Raw genomic sequence first — 24,074 nt, forward strand, 5'->3', positions numbered from 1 at the left:
CATAGAAAAAGTTATCTTTGAAGGATCACCTGGCTCCCTGGGCACCCACATGAACACTCAGTTCTTTAGTTGTGACCTCCCTATGCAGGTTCTACCATCTGAGATAAGGTGGATGGTGATTTCTAAAAGAGCATTTTCTACCGAGGTCCCTCAGTTGAGGAATACTTTCCCCAGAGAGACTCATTCAGTACCTGTTTCCTTGCCACCTCTGTATGAAGCAAAGTTTTTCCCATGAAAAATAGCAACCATCTAAAAAGTTACTGGATTCCAATCTGCAGCATTTAAATCAACTTTCTTCACATCACAAGATAGTTCTAATACATGATTTTCCATTCTCTTATCCCCAAAACCTGCAGCCCACTACTGCCTGCTGCCTGGTGGATGAAAGGAAATGTACACAGAAATAACATAAGCCAGTACAAAAGAAATAGGTAGCTGCAATGGAGAATCCTAGGTAGATTCATTATTTTGCCTGCATTCCCTTGTTCTGAATAACAGGTTACATTCTAGGAGACCCTTGACCAGCTACAAAGTTTTAAGCAAGGATTTTTTACCCAGCTAGAAACACCTGTCTATGGTGGAGGGTCCTTCAGTCCTCCAGAGCAAAGTGGGATTTTAGACAGAGGTAAATAGAAAATCAACTACTCCTTTCCCAACAAGAGTGTCCTCTAATATGTTCTCCATTGAGGAATGGAATACCCATGCTGATGAGAGTTTTCACTCTGAATTCCTTCTCCTGCCCGCCTTCCTTTCTCCCCTTTTTTTCTCCTGGTTTTACAATGATACGAACGTGCTTCTAATATGATTCTGGTTTCCTTCACCAAGTTACACATCAGTAAAGTATCACACCAAGGGCAGAAAAGAACATAACCCAAACATCTGAGAAGAACCTGCAAAAGAAAGTCCAAAATACAGGTAGTCCTCGCTTAATGTCCACTCATTCAGTGACCGTTTGAAGTTACGATGGCGCTGAACTAGGGGGACTTACAACAGGTCCTCATAGTTGCAGCCGTTGCAACATCCCCATGGTCACATGACTGCGACTCAGGCACTTGGCAACCAGCTCGCAGTTATGATGTTGCAGCATCCCATGGTCACATGATCACCATTTGTAACCTTCCCTGCTGGCTTCCAACAAGCAAAGTCAATGGGGAAGCTGGCAGGAGGTCATACGTGGTGATCACATGACTGCGGGATGCTGCAACCATGCGGGATTCACCTAACGACAGCAGCTGGGACTGCTGGAACTGCCGTCATAAGTCGGCACAGTCATGTGATGACTGCATTGCTTAGCAACAGGTTCCTGGTCTCAGAACGAGGACTACCTGTACTCTTCTCTCAAAGAGCACTGAGGCAGGAAGTGAACAGAAATTCCGAAGATGCTTTGAGATGGTGTATTAGGTCTGAATGTATTTTGATCCAGACTGAGTTTCGGAGGTCTTCCCATTGTTTTATTTCCTCTTTCCTCTTTCCCTATCTTTAGTTCCCAGTGTTTACCTTTGGAGAAAAACAGGCTTAAGAAAAATATGATTCTACATATTTTGCAAAGAGCTCACATTTTCAGGATCAAAAAGGTTTTGCTGGTTCCGGACCTCCCCCCTTTTAAAACTGCCCTCCCTTGAAAGAGGAGGAAGAAAAATGCTATCACCAAACATCACCATTTGCAACACTCTAGGTACACTATTTACCCCCCTTATATTTTTCCATACAGTTCTGAGATATTGGCAATTATTATTTAAGTCAAAAGGGAAAAAGAAGAATAATTTACACCATCCATCATTGTTTCCTTGTATGAATAAATTACCAGACACCGCAGCAAATCAATTGTGGGGAAAGAAACAGCCCATGCCAAACACCGTGCTTATGTGTATAATTTCCTTAATGTTTTCCATCCTCATATATCAAAACTACAGAATGAATTTGGCAAACCTGATGCAGGAGAAAGCTCATTATGCCAAGGTCTCGCAGGGTGCTTAAAGCCTACCTGGGAGCCAGTCCACGTAATAAGAGAAAAAGGGAATGTCTAATTTAGCAGTAAGATCCTTGTGGCCTGTTTGTCCTTCCCAATTTCTTTTACCAAGAGGTTCATACAGTAGAACATAATTTCTCATGGGCTGAGATTTAGAACACACCATTTCACAGTTCATGGTTTGGCTAGGAACTTTCTTAAGCCAAGGGCAGTTCAAATCTACTCTAGGCCATATGTGAGAAGTTGCCTTCTAACCGATCAGACTTTCCATCTAACCAAGTATTGCCTGCTCTGCGACTGGCCTCCCTTGAGTCACCAGCATAAAAAGATCTTTCCCATCCTCTGCCTGACCCTTGTTTAAAACATTAAAGAAGTCAGGGATTACTTTTGGAAGAAACATGTCCATTTCCACCAAGGTCTAGTCCCTGCTCATAATGCATGAGTGGAATGCCTGAATCCCACCACTGCCAACATTTTGAAGTGGGAGATTCATAAAAACGGTAAGATAATGTCTAAATAAGCTTAACATTGTCGAAAAATAAAGACTCTCTCTCCTAAAACTCAGGAAAAATCCTAATTTTAGCTGCCCTTGTGTATGACTCAGCTTCACGTTTTGCATTATTGCTTCTCCACTAAAAGCAACTCTCTCCCTACGAAATATCCTGTGGTCTCTGGCCATCAAAAGTTGCCCGTCCCAGTTAGTATGAAAGATACTTTCAAGAGTCTTTTCTAGAATTTATAGCATACATCCCTTGTGTGTGTACAACATTACTCCTACCTTTGAAGTCCTACCTTTGAAGAATGAGATGAGCCCATTTTGTCAAAATACAGGACTCTCATGATTTACTAGATTTATGAAGATGTTAACATAGGAGTGCCCCAGACATTTTCCCCTCCTAGCAAGGCTACCGTACCTTCAACTGTATATAACAATAATAATCTATCTTTTTCTTTTTGGTTGGGAAAATGTGCAGTGATTCCTTTTTTTTTTTTTTTTTTGCTTTGTTTTAGGAAATTGCTGAAAAGCCTGAGTAAAAAAGAGATAGCAATCCAACAATAACTATATATACATTCCAAAACTTGACTCATCTTCATAGGAAGATTGTGTTGTTGTGATTTTATAAAGATTGGGGCATAAAAATGTGTTCTTCCTTCGTTCTTTTTTAAAGCAAGGCTTATTTTATATATATATATATCATGTTAACCACCAATAAATCACTATCAGAAGGTGAATCCATTTTCCACATACCAGAATGCCCAGTCTGAGGACTTACCATGTGGTGTTTCTAATTGTGTGGAGAGGCGATGATCTGTTGCTTCCAGCCATGTGCCAAACTGTGTGTTACAACGTTCCTGCAATCGCTGTGAAATCCGGGGCAGCAGGGTATGAACCCACCCTGAATTCTCTGCTGTTGAGCAAAAGAAACATTGCTCTTATTACAGTAAGATAATAACTACCCAACAGTTCAGAAAATACCTTATCAACCTCTCTTTCATTTTTACTTCTGTTTTTGTATCTGTTAGCCTCGCAGGTAAACCAGACAAGAATCACAACCAGATGAGCTAATTCTACTTTATTGTAAAGTTACATTGTCAGAATCTTGCATGTCTGAAAGTACAATCCTCCCCTGTCTCTTTTATAGCCCAAGAAACCAGGGAGAGTCTCTTCTGTGCCTCTTGCCCTGCCCACTATCCAGCTGTGGGCTATGCCATCCCTTATCTGACCATTCCCTTGGCAGCATCTTTGGGCCCAGTCTCCCAAGGTTTTTTCTACATACTAATACAGTATCATAACCCTGCCTGGCTCTTGTTTCTACGTTATTTTGTCTCAGACACATCAACAGTCCTCTGTGGCTGGAAAACCTCTGAGCTGTTATGGGACACAGATTGTTCAGGTTCAACCAGTTAGTGTCAGAGGGCTGACACAGATGATACTCCAAGAGAAGTGTTTGATGCAGTCTAACTTCTGTGAAAGAAAGAAAACTGGTCAGCCTGTTAGAGATGAATGAGATGCTCCATTTCAAGTTTGAAACTGCCAGCCCTAGAAGGTAGACCAGACTAAGAAACCAATGCCAGGTAGGTCAGGACTACTTTGATTATAACAGCCATAGTACAAAATCTAAGTCTGAATGTACTTCCCGCTCCCTCCCTTTATCTTCATGTGAACTCGGGATGGGCTTGTCTGAGATGTTTTCTCAAATTACTCTTTTGGACAGGGCTTAGGCCCCTTTTATCTGACCATTGCTTTGGTAGTGGCTTTTCCTCCTGTCCTTCCAGGCCACTCCCTCCGCTCTCTACAGAAACTGGCTGTTCTGACTATGTCAGAAACAGTCTGACTCTAAAGAGCCCTGAGTGATAAACAGAGGTGTGAGGTCTAAAGGTGCTATATTTTGAGTTCAAAATATTTCATATGCCAAATGTTTTGCACAACCTGAATGCAGCCTGGGAGAAGATCATGAGATGGGAAAATTCAGGCAAAAGGAATGCTATGCAGGCAGAAGTCTGAAAAAGAAAAATAGATGGGATATAAAAATATCTGAAAGAAAAAATACGCAAGATAATAGAGGCAGTGACAACTCAGAAACTGTAAGATGATCACATATAGCACTGTATGGTAGGGGAGATGATCAAGATCAGGCAATGGAGTGTTAGAAAGATTGGTCAAAACACAAACAATAAAAACGAAGAACCTCGTTTTTCTGAAGTGGGACAAAACAAAACTTAAATTTTAAGCTTGCTGGAGGTTGACACAATGTGTGTATGTTAATTCCTGGGAGCAGAAACCTAACCAGAGCAAGGGTGAGTAAAATATTCTTTACTCACCTCTTCTCGTCAATCAGTGTTTTTCAAATTTGGCCACTTTAAGAGGTGTGGACTTCAACTCAACATGTTGGCTGGGGAATTCTGGGAGTTGAAGTCCACACCTCTTAAAGTGGCCAAGTTTGAAAATCACTGCTGTAAATAAATTTCCTTTGTTATAAAACAGTTCTAACAGAAAGAAGATTAATTTACCATAAATACATTATAGGGCCAGGCAAATCTACCCACATCCTCCTGCCTCCTGAGCAGCAGAAGACTCAGTGCTGCTGGGTTTGGATCTCCAACACTGACCTCTCTCTCTCTCTCTCTCGCGCTCATACACGCTCACACGATTTTCCTCCCATACACGTCTCTTTTTGTGGGGGCTTTCCTATCACACGCACATTTTCGCACACATACTTTGAACTGTAGCTGTTCTGTACTGTATTCTTCCAAAATTCTGATAAAGGCAGTTTTTGATAGCCATGCATGTTCCAGAGCTCTAAGTTTGGGGTGTACATTACAGAAAATAAAGTCTGAACGCAACACATTTTTCACCCATCCCTACTAGTGTCTATATATCTGGGCTGAGGAATCCTGCTACTATATATACTATACATATTTAGGCAATGAGTCCAATAAACAGTAAGGCTGAATTTCACTTATTAGGCTTCAGGTTTCTAACTGGCTGCTCTTCCTTGTCAGGAGGAAAAATTGCTCATTCGGTATTAGCTTGAAAGTAATCTGAGGTTCAAAGAGGATGTGGGGGCAATTCTCGTAGTAACTAAATTAAATGCAACTGTGACTCTAAGCAGATGGTAGGTTTGATTTGAGATGGAGGTTACTGTGAGATAGTAATAAGTGAATGGTTGGCACCAAAGGGAATTAAAGGACTGCTTTCACTTATTGGAGTACATTTCTTTCAACCCTACATCCATGAAGGGCATTACACTGACAGTGCATGCAAGCCTTTTAAACTGAGAAATTGTAGATTCCATGCATTCTAAGAGGTTGGCTTTGTCATTACACTGATATGGAAATTCCAGGAGGCAATTGCTTTGAGGAGCCCTCGCATTACCTCACTTTGACTAGATAAAAAAGATATAGGAGCTATGACTCAGTCATATATCAGTGCTAAAACAGAGACCCCAAAGACATGAAGCATCTGGATAGAGGAAAAAAGAATATCTGAACCTATACAAAAGGTGTTGTCACAGTCTTGGATGAAGGCATACTAATTAACAATGGAGCATCACTGCTTCTCTCTCTGGTAGGAAATTAAAACTGGGCCTGCACAACTCATGACGTCTGAGGTCCAGTAGAATGTCCTGTGAGCTTGCTAACTCCTCCTGGAGTTGCATGGAAGGAGGTTTATCAAATCTTTGATGAGCTCCATTTATAGGCTGTGCTAGCCCAACAGAAAACTGTTCCATGATGTGTTATGATGTGTATATGTCAGTGATTGGTGAAGATTTGGGGTTAGGATCAGAGAGATCCATCTATGGCAATGTTTCTCGACCTTGGGAACTTTAAGATGTGTGGATTCAACTCCCAGAATTCCCCAGACAGCAAAGCTATCTGGGGATTTCTGGGAGTTGAAGTTCATACATCTTAAAGTTCCCAAGGTCGAGAAACACTGATCTATGGAATCTCACCGGGTGACGTTGAACCAGTCACTCTATCACGGCACCACCTATCTCAAAGGACTGTATTTATGGGGAAAAGTGCTATACTGTATAAGGCAGGATATAAATCCAATGAAGAAATAAAAACATGCATATTCATCGCCTGCCACAATATGAGAAAATATTCTCTAGAAGACTGACAAATTGGAGCAACTCTCGACGTGAATGGACATAGACATTTATTACTGCTTGTTGGTTAGTTTGATATATAAAGGCTCATTCAGCTGTACGGCAAATCCAGAATGGCAGTGTTTGGGCTGCAATGTAAATTAAAGGAGTATATTAAAAAAAATTAAAATACATCCCTTATTAATCTGATATCAGAACTTTAAAATACCATAAAATGTTAATATATGTAATTTTTAAAAGAAGTTTAGCAATAAAAGATAGGTGCCACGTTAGAAGAGACAATCCCTTTTTATTTTTTCCCCAGGAAATACTTCTACTTTGGTCCCTCTCACATACCTTTAGAAAGGAAATGGCAACATACATGGTTCTCATCCCTTCTTCTACCTTTATAGCAATCCTTGTAAGGTAGAGTAACTTGAAAAAGACAGAAAGAACAACTAACAAAAAGTCCCAGTGAGCTTTATAGCTGAATGGGGATTTGATGCACTAGCCACTACGGTACCATGCGACCTCACATGAATATCAGACTACTTCACATTATATGGCCATGGTTATTCATAGGACTGCTTCACCTTTTGCCCTGATTGTAATTGTGCTATTGGAATGTGGAATCCTTGGGGAAGGTCACAAATGCTCTTCATAGCCCAGCTCACACCTGGAGATGACCTCTTGTGCCCTAGTTGTATGTGCAAGTTCTCAGATTGCCTTTGAACATGGATAACATAAAATTCCATGGTGTCCATGCAGAAAATATCTAGGAATATAGCACACTACGAGCTGTCTTTATGAAAACGGACTGAGCTTTTATCAGATTCTTCGCTGCGATTTCAGTTCAAGTCTTTGTGTGTGTGTGTGTGTGTGTGCACGTGTTCCAAGATTTATGTCTTTTCTGAAAATAAAAGCACACAGAAATATATTGGGGCTGGTGATACTGAAGTATGATTATGGTTCATCAGATTTTCTGACATTTGAGCTATAAATTAAATACAGAGTACATTGTAATGTAAAGTCTGTGTCTACTTATTTAATCTAATCAAGTCTCAAATACTTGCTTTAGCAGGCTAATAGCCTCTTGAAGAAACATGGGGCTGTTCCACATTTCATTTATGTGATGGATGGGATGGGAAGATGAATTAAGTAGTAGATGAGTACCTGGGGACAAGGAAAAAAGTGACTGTGGTAGTCCGTTATCACTGATATTATAGCGATCACGAGATCTTTTCCAAAAGTTCCCAATTGTTTCCTAGCTCTGCTGGATCAAAAAATGGCCCTAACTAGGCTTCCTGTTTCTAAGAATAAATGGAAAAATATACCCTTAAACTTACAAGCAAAACATATAAATAACAGCTTACTCATTCTTTTCTTACAATGGCTCATATTTGCCTTCTATTCATTGAGCACTGATATCAACTGCTCTATAAAGCTGACGGCCATTAACACACCCCATAGCACAAACTGTTGCCAGTTAATTAGGTCTTGTACGAAGAAGCTTCTTTCTTCAGATCAATTGCTTTTATTGTGCAGGCAAAGTTGCAGTATTATAAAAGGTGACCAAACAACCTCTTTTCAATTTTTCAGGATCAATCAGAAATTGTAGACACCATTAAAATTCTGTCTTGATTCACTTAACTGTCCTTTTCTCTCCTCTAAAGTCTCCAAACGTTTTAGCTTTGCATTACATGGGAAGTATTCCAACTACTTGATCATTTTCATAATCTTTTCTTAGCTATAGGATGTCCTGCTTTGAACCCGAGGAGTCAAAATGAAGTGGAAGAGACATTGTCAATAGAAGGTCTCAAACAGATCCTAGAAAGATACCCTGTTTGATCAGCACCAGTGGTCTCACTTAGTCTCTCCTCCAACCTAGCGCTCTCCAGATGTTTAGACCATTATTACCTGTGTGGTTTGAATATTTCCAGACAGCACCAGTTTAGGGGAGTTGTAGTCCCAAGGAATGGATGGGATGATGGATGGATGGATGGATGGATGGATGGATGGATGGATGGATGAGGTAGACTGATGATAACACTTCTGTTCTTATAGAGCAGTCATAATTATCATAACTGTGGCATACCAAATACTGTACAACTTCCATAGCATTTCACAAATTGTGCATCTGAACCCATTACCAAACATCAGCATTAACCTAGGAAGGACTTGGAATCTCATAGCTTCCTCCTACAGTCCAATGATGAAAGAGGCAATGGAGGGAAATGGGCTATAAGACTTTTGAAGGATTAGAAAAAGATTAAAATATTGATATTTTAAAATAAAAATACACATTTTTATTAAAACAAATCCTCCTTCATAAAACAACACATCTGGACAGTGATATTTGTCCTACACTTGGCTCCACCCACACCTGCCATCAATTTGTGGGGGGGGAGGGAGCCTCCTCAGTGGTATCCTAGAGGGGAATTTAATGGACTTCCAGGGAAGAAACGGCAAACTGAAGACGGCTCTGCTTTTAGCGACAACCGTGGCAGAGTGAAGAGACAGTGAGTAGACCAGCTCTTCATAATTCCTCTGGATAAGGAGAGGACTTGAAATTGCCCACAAGTGCTCCATACAGTTGGTTCTCACAAGGAGATGGCAAGTCAACAGTCTCTGGGGGGTTTAGAGCTCTGGGAGATGATGGAAAGCCATCTTGCTGAAACTACAGTTGGCGCCTTCAAAAAGGACACTGGGTTCGCATACTTCCTTTTCTAACCACTTTTGGAAACTGCTTGTTAATTGCTTTTTAACTATTAGGAACCTTTGGATCAACAAGTTTTATAGCACCCGGTGAGTTTCCTTCAATCCTTAGTGAAAGAAGTTGTAAATACAAGTTTAAGGAATTCTTTTTTTGGAATAAACAGCAAAAGGGTGATTAGAACTTTGATTTTGGAAAGCTGCAAATGGACTAAGCGTCCAGATGGATTTGAAATAAGATTTTGAAATTAATCATAAGAATCCTTCCTGTGGAAAAATGCTTTTATTTTGAATTATCTTTAAAAAACAAAACAAAAAGGATGAGACTTTGAAGGTTGGACACTAGAGGGAACCAGAAGGAAGATTACAATTAAAGGAGAAGAACACTTAAATTTGACTTACTAACACAGAATAGAGCAAAATATTTTATTGAAGGATATTTTGGAACAATGGACCCAGAAGTTAATTTTAAGGGTGTCTGCCATTATAGATAGACCGTGTTTAAAATATGATATGGAAGAGGAACAAGTTTTACCAGACAAGACTGAGACTGATTTGAAAGTGGATTTAAAAATGACAGGCTACAAGAATGATATAAAAAAAGATGTTACACTGGTCATACAAATGAAACCAGCTGATGTTTTAATAATTAAAAGGGATATACAAATAACAAACCAAGACAGTGACCTGGATAATTTTCCTATATTGGCTTTACAAAAGAGGCTTGTTAAAGCTTTGAAGAATTTTGTGAGAAGGGACAAAGCAAAATTAAAAGAAATCATATTTTAAGACATTATTTGAAGGGACTAAAGATCAAGATTGTTAAAAGGAAGGAATATAAAGTTGGTTTATTTGATCAAGGTTAAAATAGATATGTTGTTATCTCTGGTAACCCTCAATGGACTTTTGCTGATCAGGACTGAACAATGAAGCTTTAAGGATTTGTTTATAAATAAGAGATGAGAGATGGCAAGAAGAGAGCATGTGCTGCATTTTAAGAGAAGGTGATAAGTTACTAAAATTGTTTATGTTTCTGATGAAGGTGGGAAGTAATTTCTTTATATATTTCTTTTCTGTTTATTATATTATTTCTTCTTTCTTTTCTATTTTTCTTTCTATTTTTCCTCCACTTTCTATTTTTTTTGTTTTTCTTTTATTTCTTTTAGTTAGTATTCATTTTTAATTGCAATTTTTAATAAAGTTACTATAAAAATGATATCATAGGGGGCCGGGGGCCCAAAGATTAAGAAAACCTAAGCTACATCATCACTACACAAAAGTGGTGTAGTGGTATGATCTGTATTTCCATTAAAGCAAATAGCTTGATGGGACAGCTCTGATTTTGATTAAAGCAATGGAGGGAGAATCTCAGCATCTTTTTCCTAAGTGAAAATGAGCATACCTCCCGAATTACTGATAGTGATGTTAATATAGATCCTTCTGTACCATGCCTCTTGTTGCTTTTAAGAATCCTGATGGGTATGGATGGAAGTCTTGTACACTATAAAAAATATACTCATGGCTAGTACAACATATCTCTATGTGATGAATGCAAAGGAATATATTTCAGTTCACAGTGGGAATGCTGCCGGTTTGAGCAGGCTGCCTTTTGAGCTGAGCTAATTATGATTTTAGCTATTAATTAATTAATTAATTAATTAAGTTGTGTTTCATGGCAGGTGTTGTCTTTCATGGATTTTGGTCTGAATTTATCATATGTATTGGATTTACTTGCAGTGAATTATCAGCTGGGCTTGGTTTATCTTTTTCCCCTGCTGAAGCAAACACCAAGTTTCCTTTCTTTTTTTAAAAAAATATCCCCATAAAAGGGTAAATTGAATTATTTCTCTATCACTACCATTTACATTTTAATGAGTTTTAAAATGGAACGGAACAAGTCAAATGAAATCAGTACATAGACCACTATTTTTCATTTGAACGGGAATTATGCAAAATATTATAGTTGCTCTCGACGAACGACTTTATCTAGCTTCAAAACAATATGTAGGAACAATAAATTTTCATAAGTATGCTCGGTCTATAAAAAGGACACCAGTTTTGGCAGCAGGATAGAAATGAATGAGACTTTTTGCAGTTAGTTTATTATTATTACAGATTATTGAATGCTACAATGGTAAATAAATGCTCAGGTTGCATGACTAAGAACTCAAATTCCACTGAAGTTTCTCCTGCCTTTCTAATGCACAAATAGTCTTAACTCTGCCCCTGTCTTTTGAGTGTGGGTTATTAGTGCTCTGTGTTTATCTGTGATAAAAAGAGAAAGCTGAAATTGTCCAATGAATAATAGTCAATTCCATCACCTTAATCACAAACACAAATCAAGCAGAATTTGATCAAACACAATGAACTAGCTGCATCGTTCATTGCTAACACGTGAGTAATCTATTTCAGGATTATTTCTAGTGATTGATAGCAGTTCCCCAATGTTTCGGTCAGGTGTCTTTCCCATCCAACATGCAAACTGTATATGCCACCATTTTGCAATGACCCCTGGCATTACTACATTTAGGGCAGTTCCATCCTGCTCTCCGTTTCTACTCCTCAATACTCCAGAAGCAAAATGAAGCCAAATCATGATCATCTACAGACCTCAAAACACTGAGAACCATGCTAAAATGGCTGAACTTCTGTAAGGGAGGGAGAGAAAAGAGCTAGGAGGCAGGATGAAGCAAGAGATCCTGCCAATGGGAAAACAGATCACTTAGCTGTTGTACTTCAGAGACTCTTGCCCCCCATCAGAGCTGCAATTTCAGCTAAGCCAGCAAGAACACAGTTAACAATGTATGGTCGGACAATGGATTCTGAACTGGCAGAAGGATAATGTAGAAGTGTCTACATTTTGCACAATGGCTTTTGCTCTTGTACTTCACTTGGAGAGTAAGGATCTATAGATGGCACTGCATCTCCCTCCTACCTATTAAGCATTCCTTCTCAAATACACAAGGAATGGTCTGGACCAAAAGTCCATGTAGTTCCTCAACTTAGATAAAGTCTCCTATGATTTGAACTCAACTGCTGGTGATTTCGTGGGCATATCCATGCAGTTTTACTTGGCATGATACAGAAGTGGTTTGCTGTTGTCTTCTTCCAGAAGGTTTTTCAATTTCCCAGTCTGTCCTACTGCCCTAATGCTCTTCCATCCAAGTACTAACTAGACCTGAATCTGCTGAGCTTCCAAGCTTAGTCAAGGTTATCTCTGTGCTTTCTCTTACTGCAGTTCAGGTTTAGTTATATATTTAACTACTATTCATCCTGACCATTAGACTTACTGATTGGAGCTGATGAGAGATATACTTCTGGAGAAAATCAGGTTGGAGAACTTAAGTCTAATTCAACATCATCTTTTCTGCGGAGTTGAATCAGATACCATACCTGTGGCAATCCCACCAGCAGAACATGAGTCTGCCAAATGAGCAACTGGTATTTAACAGCATGCTAATTCTAAAAATGGCATTATTATAGACATCTTAAACTATAGGTTCTCAATGGCTTTAAGGAAGGCTTCTCGTGGAATATGAAATTAGTAAGCGCAGACCACCAAGTATAAAATAAATGTCAAATTATTAGAGCACATAAAATTATTTCTTGTTTGCCCATGCTATTATCAAGGAAAGATAAGCTCTCTGCTTCTATGTTCAGGGGATCAGGCGGAAAACATTCAAACGGATGCCTCTGTATGAACTTTTCAGGTGCTTCCTGTGCATAAAAAAAATTCCCATTTGACATGACATATGGAGAGAGAAATAACTCTTAGAATTAAAGCTCTAGTGATACACATAACTGGCAAACTCTGAACAAATAGAAAGAAATACTATTTTGAATCTGAAATCAAAAATTCTGGTTGCCTCTTGCCCTGAAACACAAGATATGTCATTTTTTAAATTGTTATTCATTTCAAAAGTCAGGCTAACATATAATCGTGTGGATACAGTATCCAAGTGTATATTTGGAAAAAGTTGTTGATACATGCTCTTTACACAGCAGGTCAAGAAGGGTCCTTTTTGCCCAAACTTTTGAAAATAAAGCAAGATAATTTGTATGTTTTCCCTTTTTTAAAAGTTCACAGACAGTGTCATCTTTTTTTGTTTTAAGCTGTCATTTTGAAAATATGGTGGTGTTTCAATTTAGTGGAGATATATTGAAAGAAAGAGGAACCATGCACACAATTTTAATGTGTTTTTCAAGGTCTGCTGGTATTTGCTGCATTTGTTTTTTTAGCGAGAAGAGGAAATGAGATGGGAAACAGAAAGCAGAACTGGGTGAACGGTTTATAAAATTAGTTTGAACTAACCTAAACCGAGAAGTTTTATGGAACTTAAGTTTCATTTTTCTTTTGGATTCTAGGTCCTCCTTCTTGCTTCTGTTATCTTCTAGATTTGTTACTTAGAAAAGGTGGGAGGACAAATCTCTAACCTTTCAGGAGGCACCCAACTAGTTGCATTACATGCAGTAAGGTGCTGTTTTCCCAGGGTGAACTGCCTTGGTGCTGTTTTCCAAGGGTGATCACAGTGAAGCAATAAATTCCAATTGCTACTGGAATACATCACTTTGGTATTGGAGAAGACTCCTGAGAATACTGTGGACAGCCAAGAAAACAAACAAATGGATCATCAAATAACTCAACCCAGAGTTCTCACTCAGGGCACAAATGACCAAACTCAAATTATCCTACTTCAGACACATTATGTGAAGACCTAGCCCTCTGGAGAAGGTTCTGATGGTGGGAAAGGTGGAAGGAAAGAGAAGAGTATGACCAAGGACAAGATGGGTGCACCACTGGAAGACCTGAAAGACCAGATTAGGGATAGATTGTCATGGAGAAAATCTGTCTATGTGGTTGCTAAGAGTCAAAAATAACTTGATGGCACATAAAGAATATATATATATGACATACAATGATCATAATGATGATAATTTATATGCTGGCCGACTCCCAGCAACTGTAAAACTCAGTGTGTGATGACTTCCAACAATGAAGTCGATAAGGAGAAAAAAACCTCACAAACAGAAAAGGTCAAAACATCATGATATTTAAGCAGAAAAGTTAATAGGTTGTGAAATGAACTAAAACAATGTTTCAGCTCCTTTCTTTTGTCAGAGGTCATTCAGAATTTCCCCCTTTTCTGCTTTCAAAACAAACAAACCGTCTCCCATGTTCTTCATTTCAATGTTATTTTACATTTACTGTCTAAGAGACACACTGAATAATAAAGGGATTTTTCTTTGCAGCTTTCAAGTAGTGAGTCATTTATGTTTAATAATAATAAAAAAATTAAATGTATCTACAGATGCTCTCTAATTCCAGTTTTACTCTTCGTCTCTCCCCGTACTACCATTTTAGCAGAAAAGAGACTTGGTTTCTGGGTAGGAGCAGGTGAGCTACTCCAAGAATAAAAAGTGCTATTAGCTGTTGAAGGCTGCAGAGGAAATCAAACTGCTGCTCAAGAGACAGCTATTCTACAAGGCTGAGTGTGAAGCATAACTAAGCTTCTTGCTTTAGCCGTACCCACCCACCCCAAAAAGGATTACTACAATTCTAGATAGGAGAATTTCCAGGGAAGCTATTGCAGAGATGTTTCTTCCTTTGCATTTCTAAAAAGCAACACATCAGGGTTAAGTAGCCCTTGCCAATAGATAGGACATAATTTAAAATAGCATTCTCATTCGTCTTCACCATGGTGGGAGAAGCAGAATAGAACTGGGTCCTACAGACAGAAATACGGTGCCAGGTCCCTTGGCTCTTAACAAGCTCACATGAGGAAGAACTACTTCCAAGAGAGAAAATGAAAGAGGAGGAAGAGGAAGAGGAAGCCGGTTGGTTCAAGAAGTAGCATTTAGGGTACAGAGGGAAAGGGGAGCTCTTAGTTGAATAAAATCTATAACAGGGTTATCCCTATTCATTAATTTATATATTTGATTTGTAGCCAACATTCCTTCAGGAGCACAAGGCACTGTGAATAGCACTCCTATCAATTTTCCTTCAGAGGGTTGATTCTGTAAGATAGGTTGGGCTGAGAGAATATGACTCACCCCACAGTCAATGAACTTCCATGGTTGAAGGTGTGAAGAAGCATCTGGCAGGCCCTGGGAACACAGATGAGAAAACAGGACTTTTGCAAGAGAAACATCTCAGCCCAGGGTAATGGTGAAAGCATTTCAAAGTAACTTCACTTCAGTTTTGCTAGGTATAAGTCGAGCAGGAAAACTGCTTTAGTGGGCTTTTGAGATTCTGTTACTTTACTAGCAATAAAGTTCCTTCCAGTAATCCAAGTGGGTCTTGTGTTCACACTCTCGAGGTGACAGAGAGTGAACTTGACATAGGGTCTCCCAGTCTTATACTGCCTCCTATTTCAGGCAGCAAAATCTCTAGGGCTGGAAATCAAAGGCCAGTCCTCCTTTTATGTTACAAAATAAACTAAATCTGGGTATTGGATGTTTCAAAGTAGAGATCCTGCTGAAGAGCAAAACTATGATCAAGGTAGATCCTTTCTTTAAGCAGAGAAACAAGACTGGTTTTACAATTGTTAAAAGCAAGCCTTCCACAAATATGAGACCCAAAACTGAAATTGAGTAAGGGTATTTCCACGTAGGATCAGCTCCAAATCCCAGTGACATCAAGAGGAGAGTCTTTTGTTCAAGTTCTGCATTAGGTTATCGGAAACAGGAGCAATGCTGTGGTTCTCCAGAGCAGTGAGCAAGGCTGGCTGGGGAATTCTGGGAGTTGAAGTCCACTCATCTTAAAGTTGCCAAGGTTGAGGAACACTGTTCCAGAGGCATGAACAATTTCTTTTCCTGCTAATGAGAATTCTCACCTTCTAACTCCCTATTTATGCACTTTAATGTCCTATAGGAATTGCTTAGAAGGTATTTCCTCTTCTCCTGCTCTCAGCCACTGTAGCAACATGCAGATATGAGGAAAAGCACTGCGAAAAATGCTGTATCGTGCTAGATGCCTTTAAATATTGGAGGAAAGGCGGCTTTGCGGAGGGAAGGCCTTTCCTCGTAAAATTCCATTTGGATTTTTTGCAATCAAATAAGCAAATGTACATGATACAAACTAAAAATGTCCATGAGGAGAGGCCCTAGTGACTTATTTTATTTTCCTTTTGGGTAGACAAAGAGAGAGAGAGAAACTTTTTTAGCTTCTTTGATCAGAGAATTGTAGAGTCTGTTGAGAAAAACGCCCAGCAAATTGTCTGTTCTGAAAAAAAAATCACTAGGTGCTTGCTTCTGCCTATTTGTAGTTTTAAAAACTGACTTCTGCCTTTAAATCAGCTTTTAAAACCTAGGATTTTAGGGCTGTGATTTATTTTATTAAATTACATCATTTTGTATTAAACTCATCTGCAATTCTGCCTGTATCTTTGCGGTGAAAGGAGGACATACCTTGGGTGAGATGGGTGGCTATATAAATATGATAAATAAATAAATATAACACATATACATTCTAAATAAATAGTCAGAATGCAAGGAGAAAGACCTAGATTTGACGGATGCAGGTGTCCCGCAAATTAATTGAAAAAGAAAAAGCTTAAAGGTGACAATGCTTAATCTAAGAAACCCAAATCCCACATGCAGAAAGCTTCTAAGCACCAGAGGGGGGAAAAAAATCTGTGTACTGAGTTAGGGAAATGATCCAGCATCCATAGTTTAGAGTGGTAAAACCAGAACAAGAGCAGACAGAGGCATCAGAAGGTTCACAGAGCAGAAGCTGGGTTAGGATTCCAGCAGGACCTTCCAATCGGGTCTTGCAGCTGGTGTGACAATGTTAGAAAAAGAAATAAAGCAGAAAGAAGAAGGAAGGATGGAGGGAGGAAGGGAGGAGAAACCAAATGTGGCAGAAAAGTGATCTTTTAAAAATCTTTACAGTGCCAGTCCTTGAATATTTTGGCTACAGCATCTCTGCCTTCTTTGTTACTTGTCAAATAGAGTAAGACATTGCCATGGCAACTCAACACATGCAAAGTTGAAAAGTTAGAATCCCTTACTGTTCTTGAGCCTGTTGAAGTCCATTGAAATGCTAACTTGTAGTAGGAGGGAAAGATGCAAGGTAGAGAATCCAAGTGCATAATTAACACAGTAAGAAAGCAACAATTTAACAGCAGTACAGAATACAATATTAATTTCTCCGAAAATAGAAGACAAACCGAGTCTGAAAGCGAACTGGTTTTCAAGGGAGCGAAAGGTCTTTCCCTATTCTTCGTCAGTCAACAAATGGAGAATGGGGATTTAATTTATGAATTAATTATTTTATAAATGAATTAATTTATGAATGCCATCTAAAACTAAAAATTATGCAAACTGTATTTGCACTTTTCAAACGTTTCTAAAAACATTGTTTGCTGCCCTAAATGTTGGATAGTTGGATGGATGGAAACGTTCACTACTTGAAAGCTGGTGTAGATGCAGCAACTCTATTGCAAACAGAAACTAAAATAGCAAATAGCAGTCGTAGCTATTTATCAGTTAGAATACGTAAAATCAAGCAAGATATTTCCAGCTGCCCTGCATCACTAAATGGAGATGTAAACTCAGCTACAGCCTCTCCCTAGCTTGCATGGAGGTAGCCGTAAATCCAGTCCATTTTGATTTCTGAGATTAAAAGAAAAGAATAAAGAAAACACGCATTTAAATTGCACACAATTTTTCCTTGAAACCATTTTTTATACCCACATTTCATTCAGGCTGAGAACTGCACTGCAATATTTGGAGAAACATACTCCAAATGATAACTGTGCTTCAAAACGAGCAGAGAAGTACAATTTACATTTGTTTCCTTAAAAATCCGGCCCAAATGACATATCAGATGTAGCTAGCTATTAACTATGGTTTTAAATTTGAAAGATCTGGACTAAAAGAAGAGAGGCAAGCCTGCATTAAATGATTCACACTGAATGGTCTACCCTTTGGACTGACCAAGAGATTGGAAACAAAATCAGTTGCCCTGATGAAGGAAAGCCCTATCAGATATTTCCCAGAATATCTGGTCCTTGCTAGCATTTTAAAGTTGGTACTTAAAAGTGATGTGATATGACTTTTTGTTTGATACCAGCCATGATGGAAATACACCTTTTTTTGCTGATTGTGACATTTGGTGAGGGAACTCTTTGGTGTGGAAAACTACAGGGTCTCTATTGCTGAAGCATCCTAGTTCACAGTCTCTGGTGATACAGCTTCATCCTCAAGCATGTAATTGCATCATATTTAAAGGCATCTGATTTATAATTATAGCAAGTCTATCTGCATCCTTTTGATGGGGAAGGTCAGAAACGGATTGGGCAGGTTGTTAGACCAATAAAAAAGAACATATACAGGTAGTCTTCAACTTATGACCCCAACTGGGACTGGAACTTCCGTTGAGAATCTTGTGGGGGATGTGGCGATGGTCATAAGTGCAAGGACCAGTTGTAAGTCACTTTTTTCACCACCGTCATAACTTTGAACAGTTGTTAAACAAATGGTCATAAGTTGAGGACTACCTGTATATAAATAACTGACAAGTTCTTTAAAAGCTTTACTGCAGCCTATAAAGTATTAGTGTGTTAATGTAGTAAAGCGGAGAATAAAAGAACAATAAGGCAAGCACCAGGCTTGCTTCAATGGGGAGGGATTCCAAAGCTGGAGGAAGGGTTCCTCACCACCAAAGAAAACTCACCCATTCACCTGAGCAGCCACTTACCAGACCTCACCATAGGAAGACACTTGAAGAAGACCTCTGAGGATGGCTGAGAGTATGTATGAACTAATGAGAAGCCATTATAAGCCATAGCGAGATAATTGTTTCTGACAGGTAAGGAATAAATGTACTAGATGAGTAATTAATGCATGCCTTCCTGGATAAAATAGCAAAAGGAATGGTGGTTGATGATCATTCTGAAGAATCAAGGTATTAGACTATGACCTGGGAATCAGAGGTACAAGACTGCCCTCTGGCATAGAGTAACTTCAGGTAAGTCACTGTTTCTCAAAGGAACCCACTCTCACTCATTTGTTGTGGGGAAAAAATGGTATCCACTTAAGCTTTGTGACCTTAAAATTTGTGACCTTCCCAGCCAGTTTCCGGCATGCAAAATCAATGGGGAACCACGTGATTCATCTAACAACCATGTGATTCACTTAAAGGGCGCTGCAAAAAAGGTAATAAAAACAGGTCCAGTCATGTGATGATTCGCTTAATGACCACATCACTTAGCAATCTAAATTCTGGTCCCAATTGTGGTAGTTAAGCGAGGACTACCTGTATTGTATTATAATCAATATGTATGTGTATGTTTACTTATTTATCTGTAAGATTTATATTCTCCTTTTCATTCAACAACTCAAGGTAATATACATAGCATTCCCTCCTCCTATTTTTTTCCTACATCTCCTCTATCAGGTAGGTTGGGGTACAAATTCTGACTGACCCCAATCCCTCACTGGCTGGGTTAGGGACTTGGGATTTAACCTGAGTCACCCCATTCCCAATCTGATAGGGCAACCACTATATTGGCTCTCATGATTGTATACATGATCTAGTTGTATGTGTGTTTGTGTGTTTCACACCATCTTGCAAGAACTCTGCAACTCTTTTGAAGAGTGAAATACCTTTTAAAATTAAACTATAAACAAACAAAGAAAACATCACTGATAGGAATAAGAACACATTGGGAGAGACAAAACATGTCCCTGATTCCTGGCAGCCCAATCCTTGTTCTATAGTGTTAATCTCATTTTGGATTCAGTCCTTAATCTCTTACTAGGCAAACTACTGTCCTATGTGTGTTGGCCTTTTGTTTTTGGTGCCTTCAAGTCACTGTTGACTCCTGGTGACTGCCAGGACAAGTCCCTGCAGTTTTTTTGGCAAGGTTGTTTGGAAGTAGCTTGCCATTGCCGCCTTCCCAGGGCTGAGAGAGAGCGACTAACTCAAAGTCACCCAGCTGGCTTTGTGCCTAAGGCGGGACTAGATCTCATGGTCTCCCAGTTTCTAGCTTGGTGCCTTAACCACTACACCAAACTGGCTCTCACATGTTGGCCTAGAACTCCCAAAATTCCTAGACATTATGACCAACGTCCTGGGATTTTGTGATTTACCATTGCTAAAGAGTGAAGGAAGATATGAGTTTCCTTTTTTTGTTTTTCTTGATCCCCTTTTTAAACTCAGAATCTCTCTCTTAAAACATTCAAATGTGTTGAAGAAGCAGTGTGTAACACTTGTCATGGCCTTACTGCAGCTTCTTCAAAGGCCAAAACATCTGGCATGTTGCAGAATGCTGCACCAGAGGAAATTTAAAAGTTGGGTGACTTTTTCAAAGTCTCATACTTCCCGGGCAACCTCCTCCTCCCAACCAAAAAGAACAAAACATAATTTGTGACCTTTCAAAAGATTTATACAACATATGTTGCACCAGTCACTAGGTAATTGTTGTTATGCTGTTGATTAACATCATATTGACATTTTCAACAAGCTGATACAAAACAAAGCTTAATTGCCATTTTCTTATTTATAAGAAACGCAACAGTTCTTTTGAAGATGTGAAAACAATAAATCGAGTGTGAGTTTTACAGGATGATTATGCTTTACCATATTAGATATGATTCCTAGTCATTAATTTATTATCCCCAGGAGACAAAGATAACTTTGTGTGTTTTATCTCTATTCTTCTTTGTGTATGTAGAAATGGTGTTTGATAATGGGAAGATATATGATGATGGGAGTATCTAATTCTTAGCCAGAAGAACTGGAGAAAAGTAAGCAGTATCAGAATTCAATTCAAACACGGCTCCATTTTCCACTTTATCACCCAGTAAATGGAAGACCATCACACCCCACCTGAGAATTTCCTAAAATTCTCTTCTCCTTTGTAAGAAGTTCTATAACAAACAATCTTTCATCAAACTGAATGAAAATGGGCAGGGGAAAAAATGCAGAATTTCTCTACCTGGCACTCATTCTATGTGATTTTTATGTTTTATTTGTTAGATTTATATGGCAGCCCAATTTTCAAAAAGCGACTCTGGGCAACGTATTTGTAGGAACATAAAAACAAGGAACTAGTAAAGCCTTGTAAACCAATCTACTTTACTGCATATACATATTTTAATATGCACCTATTGCCATAAAAAGATGTTTTATGTTAGAAATCTTTATACAAATAGTAAGTACCAATAAAGAAGGGAATATGCTGAGGAGCTGATATCTTGTGGCTTGTTCCCTGGCAACTTTTCCCAATCTTCTTGCAGATCTCTTGGCTTAAACCAATTTCCAGATCACCAAAAGCTGTGATCTGACTTTAACTGGACATTTTTTGGAAGTGAATCTGTGATACTGATATTGGGTATGTGTCAGTGAAGTGAATCTCCATATTATCTATTGATATTAACTATCTCCAAGTCTCATCCTCTCTGAAGTGAATCTGCCCCTCTTGAAAAATCTGGGAGAGAAACGCTGCTGAGAATTCATCCCCAAGAGAATTCCTTCTCCTGGATCAGGGCCTTCTCAATGGTGTCGCCATAAAACAGTCACCTCCTCCCTAATGGGTTTCTAAAAGAGATGAAGATTGGACTCTGAAAGAGAGCACTTGGGGGTGTTAGGTTTTCTTTTATAATCCACCTCTGTTCATTAGCCCTATTGGTAATATATTTAAACGCCACTGTTTTGATGTTTTAACCTCTATTTCTGCCACTTGGAGTCATTTTGGTGTAGAGTGGCATAGAAATACCAGCAAAAAATAAATAAAATGATTGATAGTTCTAAAAGCAGCTAAAAAAAATAAATAAGAAGAGAACACGGGAGAATATTTCAAAGTAATTCAAAGTAGCTTCTTGTAGAATACATCATGTTTCTTAAAGTACCATCTACTTTACTCTAAAATAATGGGGTGAAGTTCCAATACTGTCCCCCCACCCCCACAAATTGTCTTAGAAGAATCTGTGGCCTATCCTTTGAGAAGAATATTTTATACATCTAGAGGGTCTGGAAGGAGGGAGAGAAACCATAGTTTGCTATTGTCAAACTACATTAATTTCCCTTTAAAGCTGTCTTGTTTTGCTTAAGGCATCTTAAGTACCATGTATAAATGGATTAAGAATGACAGTTTCTTTAGCAAGGAGATAGGTGACCATGTTCTTTTCTTAGATGGTACATACTGTGGGAGAAAAAGAGAATTAAAAAGGCAGCAGTTTTACAGTGTGCATGTTATTTAAAGGCTTCGTGAAAGCTTAACAACCCTAGTGATGTATGCAAAAAGCCTTTGAAAAAGGAAAAATGGAACTTCAGATAACACTAAATTAAGTTCATGACAATAAATACATTCCCACTAGTTACTAGCTCATAGATGGGCTCTTAAAAAAAGACCTCAATTTTTTAACATATAAATTTATAGTGTGCAAGCTCAAAAGCCTCCCCAGGCAAAGGGCATTCAAGCGATTCTCCAAAGTGATTGTACACATGTAACACAATGCTTTATAATAACCTAGTACTCCTACTGTAATATGCCAAGATGTGGTATGCGGTGTTTGAGGTCATGCAGTCCTTAAAAGTGTGTTTCTGATGTAATTCTTAAAGCAATCGGAATATAGTTAAGCTGCCCATAATTTTCCACGCTGGCCTACTGTAGCATTTCCCCCCACCCTCCATCCACAGTATGTGGACAGTCATCTTAAACTACTCCTTCAAGGTTACTGATAAGGATGATAGCAGAATAATTTCTTCCTGGATAAATTTCTATCCCACTACCCCAGTCAGTTTACAACAATTTAAAATCATAGTCATAAGATACAATCCAAATGCGACAATTATAACAAGGTAGAAACCCTGCAGGAAAGACAGGAAAATAATATGGTTAAAAAAATAAGAAACTCTCAGCTCTTCAGGACAAAAAGAGCATGCTTACTCAGTATCAGACTTGAGTGATTTGGCCAAACTAAAATGTATTTTTTTTTTTTTTTTGGGTCCCTGCAAAATAATCATGCAGTCGTCCACTGAATATGGCTGGGGAAGGTATCCTAAGTCAGGATGGCGGGAGAGGAAATGCAGTTTGTCTTTAATAAGTACTTGCCTTACTCTTCAAGACAGGATATGGAGCATCTTACAACTCTCTGGGTTACACAGAACTCAATGTCCCCCTTTTTAGTGGCCTCCACAGGGACTGATTTCATTTGCCTGCCATTTAGAAAGGAAAAGGCCAGCGAAAAGAGAAATGTACAACTTAAAAAGGGTTAAATACAGGTAGTCCTCACTTAATGATCACAATTGGGACTGGCAACTCTATAGCTAAGCAATGCAGTCATTAAGCAAGACATCAGATGACCGCAAATTGTGACTGCTTGCTTCTGCTGGCTTCTCCATTGACTCTGCTTGTTGGAAGCCAGCTGTGAAGCACCCAAACGGCGATCACGTGACTGCAGGACACTGCAACAGTCATAAATTCCTGCCGGTTGTGTAGTGCCCAAATATTGATCATGTGACTGTGGGGATGCTGCGACAGTCATAAAGTTACTTTTTCAGTGTCGTCGTAACTTCGAACAGTCGCTAAATAGGGTAGCCATTAAGCAAGGACTACCTGTAGTACAAAAGCCAAGATTCAGTTCTCTGTTGTCCCAGGAAGATAGTAATTGTTCAAGTTACATAAAGGAGAATCCAGTTCAATGTTAGGAAGCACTTTCTGATGGTAAGAGCAGTTCAACCATGAGCCACCCTTCAATGGATGCATTCAAGCAGAGGCAGGATAGATTTTTAACAAGGATGGTTGGTTTTTATTTTACTGAGCAGGGCGTCAGACTCGGTGGCCTAAATCGTC

At 38.9% G+C, this 24,074-nt stretch overlaps 1 protein-coding gene across 1 annotated transcript in view; it reads right to left on the reverse strand.

Moving 5' to 3' along the window:
- Positions 1 to 24,074, reverse strand: part of ADARB2 (adenosine deaminase RNA specific B2 (inactive)) — a 391,861-nt gene that overhangs the window by 266,452 nt on the left and 101,335 nt on the right. The window contains exon 2 of the mRNA XM_088150229.1: positions 3,244 to 3,378. Coding sequence (XP_088006355.1) covers positions 3,244 to 3,378 — 135 coding nt within the window. The remainder of the gene's footprint in view (positions 1 to 3,243; positions 3,379 to 24,074) is intronic.

This window comes from Python bivittatus, unplaced genomic scaffold (assembly GCF_059951505.1).
Source record: "Python bivittatus isolate LINGU-HERP-01145 unplaced genomic scaffold, Pbiv_v1 ctg000610_np1212, whole genome shotgun sequence".
Classification (NCBI taxonomy): Eukaryota; Metazoa; Chordata; class Lepidosauria; order Squamata; family Pythonidae; genus Python; species Python bivittatus.